At 42.2% G+C, this 10,000-nt stretch overlaps 1 protein-coding gene across 1 annotated transcript in view; it reads right to left on the bottom strand.

Moving 5' to 3' along the window:
- The window catches only part of dcc (DCC netrin 1 receptor), a gene marked incomplete at both ends in the record, with an annotated part of 180,812 nt that overhangs the window by 78,012 nt on the left and 92,800 nt on the right, over positions 1-10,000 (bottom strand). Inside the window, 3 exons of the mRNA XM_079814224.1 lie at positions 1,868-2,006; positions 5,590-5,738; positions 9,010-9,164. Coding sequence (XP_079670350.1) covers positions 1,868-2,006; positions 5,590-5,738; positions 9,010-9,164 — 443 coding nt within the window. The remainder of the gene's footprint in view (positions 1-1,867; positions 2,007-5,589; positions 5,739-9,009; positions 9,165-10,000) is intronic.

Here is a 10,000-nt window from a genome sequence, read left to right as displayed (position 1 = left end):
GAGGTTAACACATAAATCAATCGGCTGATGTTAGACAGCTAATGAGAAGGGCTGCTGGGAAATATAAGCGCGCTTTAGCATGCAGACGGCATTGAGCAGTTTGCCTTCGGGCTAGAGAGAGGCGTCAAGGGACAAGACAACACGCCCCGGCTTCAGCTCGGGTTTCTCCAAACTAGAGACAGAATAACGGATGCAGAACCATGACAGAAAGATGCATTATGACAAACACTATTCAATTTTCAATACGTTTGTAAAGGGACGCCCATGCGATCTAATTGAATTTCAGGGATGTTTTCCGGCCCGTTTCTGGAATGGAGATGCAGTCGAGCAAAACAAATCAAACGTATTTCTGATGTCAGACTGTCAAAGTTGAGTGACACGCCGTGAAATTGATTGACGCTTCAGATGTGACGGCCATCTATTAATGCCAAATCACAGCCGGCATTAGTGTCTGATTAACTGGATTGCTTATGTAAATATGGTCTGAAAACCGTGACGGACACACAGACGAATACACTCCTGCTCAGCGCTTTAGGGTTTCACTAGATGTCTCTCTAAATGTGTGTTTCAGTGCCAGTCAAGTCAACACATCATGATGTTAATAATATTATATACACATACTTATTATGTACAGTGGATATGAGTGCTGTAATAAAATCAAAGGGGGGTGAACACTTATGCAGTTAGCTATTCCAAGTCTTTTATTCATTTATTTATTCTCTGAAATGTGTCACTTTGGTTTGATTACTATATATACACACTATATCGCCAAAAGTGCCCACCGTTTGCAGCTCTAACAGCTTCAGCTCTTCTGGGAAGGCTTTCCTCAAGGTTCTGCTCTCATTGCGAAAATGTACCTCTGGCAACGTTTTTGCAAACCCCCAAAATACGTACCAATATGTACATATCACTGCAGTTTCAAAGTGAAATGAACACTAGAGGCAGTAAAACAGCAAGCACTTTTTATCATTTTTTTTGTACTATGTAAATGAATACATTTTGGAGTTTGCGTCACTTAACCAGCTCCATATGTTCGGCTTTTCTTATATAATAAGTTTGCTCAGTAGCTCAGCTGGTACAGATTTGTACTTGCAATGTTGAAATCTCAAGTACGAATCCTGTGAAAAACAAGTCATGATAAAAGAGCTCAAAGATGAGTTCACACAAGCTGAAATGTCATGGTTACTATTGTATTTTTTGTCACATTTGATTTTGTTAACACTATCGGGTAGGTTTAGGGTTTAGTGTAGGTGAACGTTAAAAAACACTGACACAAAACGTCAGATTGACGCTCATCTGTTCCGGAAAAAAACGAAGCTTTTGGCGCCACCCAGTGGACATTTCACTTTGAAACTGCAGTGATATGTACATATTGGTACGTATTTTGGGGTTTGCAAAAACGTTGCCAGAGGTACATTTTCGCAATGAGACCAGGCTGGGTTTAGGAGTGTGTTTATGGGGATTCTTCATTAGTGATGTTGGACGAGAAGGCCTGGCTCTCAGTCTCCGCTCTAATTCATCCCAAAGCTGTTCTATCGGGTTGAGGTCAGGACTCCAGTTCCTCCACCAAACTCCTCATCCATGTCTTACTGGAGACGCTTTGAGCACTGGAGCAGTCATGCTGGGACAGGAAGGGGCCGTCCCCAAACTGGTCCCGCAAAGTTGGGAGCATGAAATTGTCCAAAATGTCTTGGTGAAGCATTAAGAGTTCCTTTCACTGGAACTAACCCCTGAAAAACAACCCCACCCCATAATCCCACCTGATTTGGAGGGGCGGCCCAATACTTTTGGTAATATAGTGTATATACACTGTACCGCTGAGACATAATATAGTTAAAATTTTTCAAAAATATAACTTAAATCTTACCGTCGGAGAGAGTCGTGATGAGCATGTCCTCGTCGGAGACGCCGGGGCCGTGTCGGTTCACCGCCAGCACTCGTAGAGAGTATTGAGTGAACTTCTTCAGCCCCTCCATCCTGTAGCTCTGACCAACAACCTCCACATTCTGACGAGAGAAAGACAGACTTATAAAGGATTTATCGGTGCACGTCATCGTTTGAATAATCTTGAATCAGAATAACTTCATCTCTGCTCTACATTTGTTCTTGTTTGAGAGGCGATTCACTCGATATACGGTACAATAGAGGAGAAAAGACGAGCCTTTCATGCCAACTTTAATGCTACGTTCACACCAAACGCGAATAGAGCGTCAAAATCGCGTCTAGCGCGTCTAGTTTCACGCGCGAACATTTTGAAGTACATCTCTTTATAAATAAACCACAGATTTGAGCTTTAAACAACTACATTCTCACCTGAAAAAGTCTTAAAACTACATTTTGTGACACAATAGTTCTATTTTTAAATTATGCAGGGTTTCTCATCACGTCACTTTACCACGTGACCGCAGCGAGCAGGCTCCTGATTGGTTAACGCGGCGCGAATTGACGCCAAAGTTCAAATTTTTCAACTCGGGCGTCAGACACGAATTTGCTTCAACCGCGTGAATGCACAAAAGCACCATTCGCGAGTAATGCGCGTATCGCGCAAGACGCTCAATTCGCGTCCAATTCGCGCCATTCGCGCAAACTGGATGCGCGAATGAGGCGGATTCGCGTCCTTCGCGCCGCGCGAAACGCGCCTTCCGCGCCGCGGGACCTCCAGACGCGCGTCAACGCGCCTTTCCATTGACTTAACATTGAAATCACTCGCGCCAGAAGCTCTATTCGCGTTTGGTGTGAACGCAGCATAAGCCATGAGTCTCTTTGCTGTGGGTGGGGTTTATGTTAATGAGCCCTCATTAAGCTCCGCCTTCGAAACTTTAATAGCCTAGTGCAATATCCAGGTTTATCAATCAATCAATCAAATTTGTTTCAATCTCATACATTTTAACTGAATATTGCTTTTTTGCAATATATTGCAGCCATATATGAACCATGTTCATACTTTTTTAACTGAATACAGATTTATGCTGATTCTAAGCAATTTAAAAATATGATTATTGAAATTCGTTTTTGAGTGCAGAAATCGGACCGGCTTCATTATAAATATGCATCACATTCAGTAAAAGTAAAGTTTATTTGGTAAAACTGTGCAATCCAAACAGATGGACATTTTCTATGCAATTCAAACACATAAATCTTAAACTTAGGCCTAATCATTAGTTTGAGTCTGTGGAAGATCCGTGTGTTTGAGAGCAATCGCTGTCAAAGGAATCTTTCCTCTGCACAGTTGTTCTTAAACACATTGCAGCATGATTTAAGACTGAAAAACAGCAGATATAAGATGCTTCTTCATTCCAGCCCATGTCAAAAAACGATATTTGATTTATAAGCGCAGTTCTGAAAACCAATCCATTCCTGTGGAGGGTTGTGTGAAGTCTGTCGATTGGGCTGTGGTGTTAAAACACCTACAGAGAAGCAGATGAGCATTTCCTGTAGTATTGTCTGTTCTGTCGGTCAGCCCTAGAGCTCATGAGCGTTTGCTGAGAGAGAGCATCAGTCATGAAAGATCTGCTGGCCTTTCTTCTCTAAAACACTGACTCCAGCTGAGATGATGAGAACATCGTACAGTCAGGAGACACGGCCGACATAATGAACAGAAGCGCTTTAAAGATCAGGCTTCCTCTGAGGCTTGTGTCTCCTTTGCTGAGCCATTATCAAACGGAAACACTTCACTGGCAAAGATAAGATCAACTGCATTTTAATCTTTTCTGAAGAACACGCAAGTTTGTTTGAACATGCGAAAACATGGTGTCGCTACGGAGAGGTCTGATATGAGTCTAGGGCTGCACTACATATCAAAGTAAAACCCAGATCGCGATTGAGCTTTTGTCAAATTGTCCAGGCAGCAATTACCATAAATGGTAACACATTATAATAACATTCAGTTGTAAGTCATTTAAAAGTGGTTAGTTAATGATTAACGTATCATTTACACAACATTCATAAATGATTATCAACTGATATGCTAACATTTTATGTATGTTTTGTAAATTCCGTTACAAGTCATTTACAAGTTATTAGTAAACGATTAACTAATCATTTACAAAAGATGACTATGCGTTCATAAATGATTAATAAGTGATATGTTAATTGTTTTACGTATGTTTTGTAGATTCAGTTATAAGTCATTTACAATTGATTAGTTAATGATGAACTAATCATTTACAAAACATTACTATGCATTTCATAAATGTTATAAACTGTTACATTTTGTTTTGTAGATTCAGTTATTTACTAATGATTTGATCATCATTTGTTCATGATTAACAATTGTTTATTGGGATAATGTACGTTGACATTTCAGTGATGAATAATATATTAACTAGTAACTTAATAACCATTTACTAAGGATCTGTTTGCTTATTTTATGATAGGCTATTTTTTTAAAGATAACTTACGACAAATTTGTAAATCGTTAGCATATTACTTAATCATTTATGAACGCATAGTCATGTTTCGTAAATGATTAGTTAATCGTTTACTAATAACTTGTAAATGACTTGTAATGGAATTTACAAAACATACATAAAATGTTAGCATATCAGTTGATAATCATTTATGAATGTTTTGTAAATGATTAGTTCTTCTTTAAAGGGTTAGTTCAGCCAAAACTGTAAATTGTGTCATTAATGACTGAGCCTCATGTGGTTGGACACCCGTCAGACCTCCGTTCATCTTCAGACACAAATGAAGATATTTTAGTGTAAATCTGATGCTCTGAAAGGCCTCCATTGGCTCAACTTTACACTCTCAAGACCCTTAAAAGACACTAAAGACTAAAGTTACAAAGTCCATCTCACTACAGCGGCTCTACAATAACTTTATGAAGACGAGAATAGTTTCTGTGCGCAAAAAAACCCTAAATAACGACTTATATAGTGATGACGATTTCAAAACACGGCCTCATGAAGCTTCGAAGCGTTATGAATCAGTGAGTCGATTCAGCGGTTTGGATCGCCAAATTTCAGCAGTTTGGCGGTTTGACACGCGATCCGAATCATGATTCGACTCACTGATTCATAACGCTCTGAACAGCTGAATCGACTCACTGATTCATAACGCTTCGAAGCTTCATGATGCCGTGTTTTGAAATCGTCATCACTATATAAGTCGTTATTTAGGGGATTTTTGCGCACAAAAACTATTCTCGCCGATTCATAAAGTTATTGTAGAGCCGCTGTAGTGAGATGGACTTTGTAATGACGTCTTTAGTGTCTTTTAAGGTTCTTGAGAGTGTAAAGTTGAGCCAATGGAGGCCTTTCAGAGCATCAGATTTACACTAAAATATCTTCATTTGTGTCTGAAGATCAACGGAGGTCTTATGGGTGTCGAACGACATGAGGGTAAGTAATTAATGACAGAATTTTCATTTTTGGGTGAACTAACCCTTTAACTAACCACTTATAAATGACTTACAACTGAACGTTATTATAAAGTGTTACCAAATAAGGGTATATATTTGAGTTGAAAAAGCAAACCCAAGTATGAACATTCAAACTTTTTTCCCCCAATCAGTTTCCCCCAGTCCTACAAGGATTCTGCATCAAAAAAATGTTGAAGCGTGAAGAGCAGACGGTAGAGTGTCACCTGCTCTTTGCCGGTCGACGTCTCGGTCCAGAGCAGCCGGTAACTCTGCACGGGTCCGTTAGCGTGAGCGGGCGGATCCCAAGACGCCTGGATGGACGTCGGAGACGCAGCATCTGCCCGCAGATTCTCCACTGGACCAGGAACCAGAACTGCACAAACACACACAGCCAAAAACACTCAGATCAGGATGAAGAGGAATAGAGAAATGAAATATTTTAATGTAATATCGTTCCCCAGGCCTGCTAGGTAACCTCTAGGAGGAGATGGATGTGCTACTCTCATCCTTCCCTGAGGATGGTACAACATCCGCCTAGAAAAGCCTCAGGCTGCTGACTTGCACAGTCTACTTGCCTCGTTTGACCTCAAGCGTGTACTGCGGCTAATCAGGTAACCAATCGGCCCTTATTTACTCTACTAACCATACGCTGGTCACTCCACTACACACCTCAAATCATGTGGTTCTTACTCTTAACCTCAACCTCTATCAATCCCTCCCCTCTTCCTTCTCTGCTTATGTCTCTACTGCTAACAACAACCATCAGCGGCCAATTTTCCACACCACAAACTGACACACACATCTTAACAGCAAACACACACACTCTCCCCTCCTCCTCTCCGCTCTTAAAGTCAGAAGTCTCCAAGCTCATCCATTCCAATCACCCTAGTACCTGTCCGCTAGACCCTATACCCACTCATCTCCTTCAAGCCATCTTTTCTTCAGACTCTAAATCCAGCACTTTTAGAAAATTACAGAGCGGTATCCCATTCTTCCATTCATTGCTAAAAGTCTCTATCTTTCTTACACCGAACAACCTCCTGGATAACAACCAGTCTGGTTTCAAAAGTGGTCACTCTACTGAGACTGCCCTGCTCTATAATTGAAGCTCTGAAACTGGCAATAGCAGCTTCCAAATCCTCAGTACTCATCTTGCTGCTTTTGACACAGTTAACCATCAGATCCTCCTGTCAATTCTCATGACAAAGGTCATCTCAGGAACCACACTCCAATGGTTCAAGTCTGTCCTCTCAGGTAGGTCCTGTCGTGGAGGGGTGAGGTGAGGTGTCTAAGTAACAACATCTAGAGCTACTGGACCACTTCTCTTCTCCATCTCCAACTCATCACTAGATCTGTCCTTCAGAAACATGGTTTCTCCATCACTGCTATCATCTAGAGCTACTGGAGTGCCTCAGGGCTCAGTGATGGGACCGCTTCTCTTCTCCATCTCCATCTCAATCTCATCACTAGATCTGTCCTTCAGAAACATGGTTTCTCCTTCACTGCTATCATCTAGAGCTACTGGAGTGCCTCAGGGCTCAGTGATGGGACCGCTTCTCTTCTCCATCTCCATCTCCAACTCATCACTAGATCTGTCCTTCAGAAACATGGTTTCTCCATCACTGCTATCATCTAGAGCTACTGGAGTGCCTCAGGGCTCAGTGATGGGACCGCTTCTCTTCTCCATCTCCATCTCAATCTCATCACTAGATCTGTCCTTCAGAAACATGGTTTCTCCATCACTGCTATCATCTAGAGCTACTGGAGTGCCTCAGGGCTCAGTGATGGGACCGCTTCTCTTCTCCATCTCCATCTCAATCTCATCACTAGATCTGTCCTTCAGAAACATGGTTTCTCCTTCACTGCTATCATCAAGAGCTACTGGAGTGCCTCAGGGCTCAGTGCTGGGACTGCTTCTCTTCTCCATCTACATGTCATCACTAGATCTGTCCTTCAGAAACATGGTTTCTCCTATCACTGCTACGCTGATGACACACAACCCTACCTCTCATTCCATCCAGAAGATTCAATGGTAGCTGCTTGCATCTCAGCCTGCCTCAGCCTCATTTCTTGCTTGGTATAGGACCACCACCTTCAACTGCTTGTGGTCTCGGCCAACCCAACACTCCATCCCAACTTCTTCATTCAGCTAGATTCATCAACCATAACTCCATCCAGGACAGCCAGGATCATTGGCATTGTGATTGATGATCAGTTGAACATCACAGACCTCATTGCTAGAATGGCCCGGTCCTGCAGATTTGCCTTAAACAACATTAGGAGGATCAGGCTCTTCCTATCGGAGCTACACAACTCCTCGTCCCGGCTCTTGTTCTATCCAGACTGGACTATTGTAATGATCTCTTGTCAGGCCTCACCGTCAAACCGTGAAGTGGTCTTTATTGAGCCAAAGAGAGCACACCTCTCCTCATAAACTTGCATTGGTTGCCAATCGCTGCTTGCATCAAACTCAAGGCACTGATGTTTGCCAACAGAACAACCACTGGCTCTGCACCCCTAGACCTAAACTCATTATTCCAGACCTACGTGCCCTCCAGAAGCTTGTGTTCTGCAGGTGAACGGTGCCTTGTGGTGCCATCTTCTCACAGAGGCACAAAATCACTTTCACTAACCTGACCTGGACGGTTCCAGCTGGTGGAATGACCTTAACTCAACCCGAGCTTTAGCCATTTTCAAGAAGACATATTTTTTTTCATCAACACTTGACCCATTAATACTAACACTTACTTGTCTATATTTCAAGTTAAAATCAAGTTAAAATAAATGAAAATGAGAAATGTTGCTTTGGAAACTAGCTGAAATGAGGCAAGGCAATTTTTTTTTAGTTTTAGATTTAGTTAGCGAAAATAACCCTGAATATAATACTAGAAACCATCAGATCAGTCTCAGTGCTGTGAGATAATCCACAGATTACCAGATCTGAAACACCAGTGCGCATGCAGATGAGTTCCACATTTATTATGCTAGTCATTACTCAGCCGAGGAAAGAGTTGGAAGTGTGTTTGTCTTTCAGGGTGTTTGTGAGGACGAGCTGGAATCTGGACGGAAAGGTCAGACGGCTCAATCTCGCCAATCATTCTCCATTAGAAAGGTTAAAGAGCTTGAGTCTGTCTGCGTGAGTGTGTGTGTGTGAGGTCTTATTAAAAGACTTTTCAGTTTAATGGACTTCATCATCTTGGATATTTCTTTGGTCAGTGTTGCTGTGGTTGCTGATAAGAGAATTTGAGCTTTACTCCTGTTGCAAGTTCATTCAGACAGTATTTCGAGATGCTACTGAAAATTTTTACATTTTGAGACTCACACTGTTAAGTAAATGTGGCTGTCCATCCCAAACACTAACCATGTGAATATAGCCTGTGTGACTTCAGGAGGAAATGTGACATTTCAAACACTGCACAGGATTGTTGACATTTACAAATGACTTGAGATATTACGTCTTGTTTTCAAAAATATCTGCCAATGGGTTCAGAATAACTTAAAGGGAAAACAAGATTATTTTTCTGACCCCATTGACAGATAAATGTTCTTGTTTTAAGCATAAAGTCACTTTGATTTATGTTTTTAGAAAACAAGTCTTAAAATCTGATGTTGCTTCTCAAGTAAATGTGTGCTGTGGTACTCACGCTCTGGCTGTGTGGACAGTCGAATGGCCTCTGAACTCTCTCCGGGCCCCTGCTCGTTAAATGCGATGACTCTGAAGGAGTACGTGGCCTCCGGTCTGAGATTGCTGACCGTCAGCTGCAGACTTTCGGCCTCTGTGACGTTAATGGATCGCTCCCTGCGGCACACGCGCAAACACACTCAGAAAAACAACAACAGTTTTCAAACAGCAGGTTTCCTGAACATGTTATTCTGTCTAAGTCACAACATCTAGTTTCTGGAGTGCCTCAGGGCTCAGTGCTGGGGCCGCTTCTCTTCTCCATTTACATGCAAACCACAACCATTCAATCAATTCCCCACATTCAAAATCAAGCCCCGCCCTACATTTGTTCTTGTTCCTGAAGTGTTTCATTTTGATATACACACTCACCTAAAGGATTATTAGGAACACAATAGTTTGACCCCCTTTGGCCTTCAGAACTGCCTTAATTCTACGTGGCATTGATTCAACAAGCTGCTGAAAGCATTCTTTAGAAATGTTGGCCCATATTGATAGGAGAGCATCTTGCAGTTGATGGAGATTTGTGGGATGCACATCCAGGGCACGAAGCTCCCGTTCCACCACATCCCAAAGATGCTCTATTGGGTTGAGATCTGGAGACTGTGGGGGCCATTTTAGTCCAGTGAACTCATTGTCATGTTCAAGAAACCAGTTTGAAATGATTGGAGCTTTGTGACGGTGCATTATCCTGCTGGAAGTAGCCATCAGAGGATGGGGACATGGTGCTCATAAAGGGATGGACATGGGCAGAAACAATGCTCAGGTAGGCCGTGGCATTTAAACCATGCCCAATTGGCACTAAGGGGCCTAAAGTGTGCCAAGAAAACATCCCCCACACCATTACACCACCACCACCAGCCTGCACAGTGGCAACAAGGCATGATGGATCCATGTTCTCATTCTGTTTACGCCAAATTCTACCATCTGAATGTCTCAACAGAAATCCAGACTCA

The sequence above is a fragment of the Gobio gobio genome, assembly GCF_949357685.1.
Source record: "Gobio gobio genome assembly, chromosome: 4".
NCBI classification, from domain to species: Eukaryota; Metazoa; Chordata; class Actinopteri; order Cypriniformes; family Gobionidae; genus Gobio; species Gobio gobio.
The sequence above is the reverse complement of the archived record's forward strand: the minus strand, read 5'-3'. Positions and strand labels throughout refer to the sequence as shown.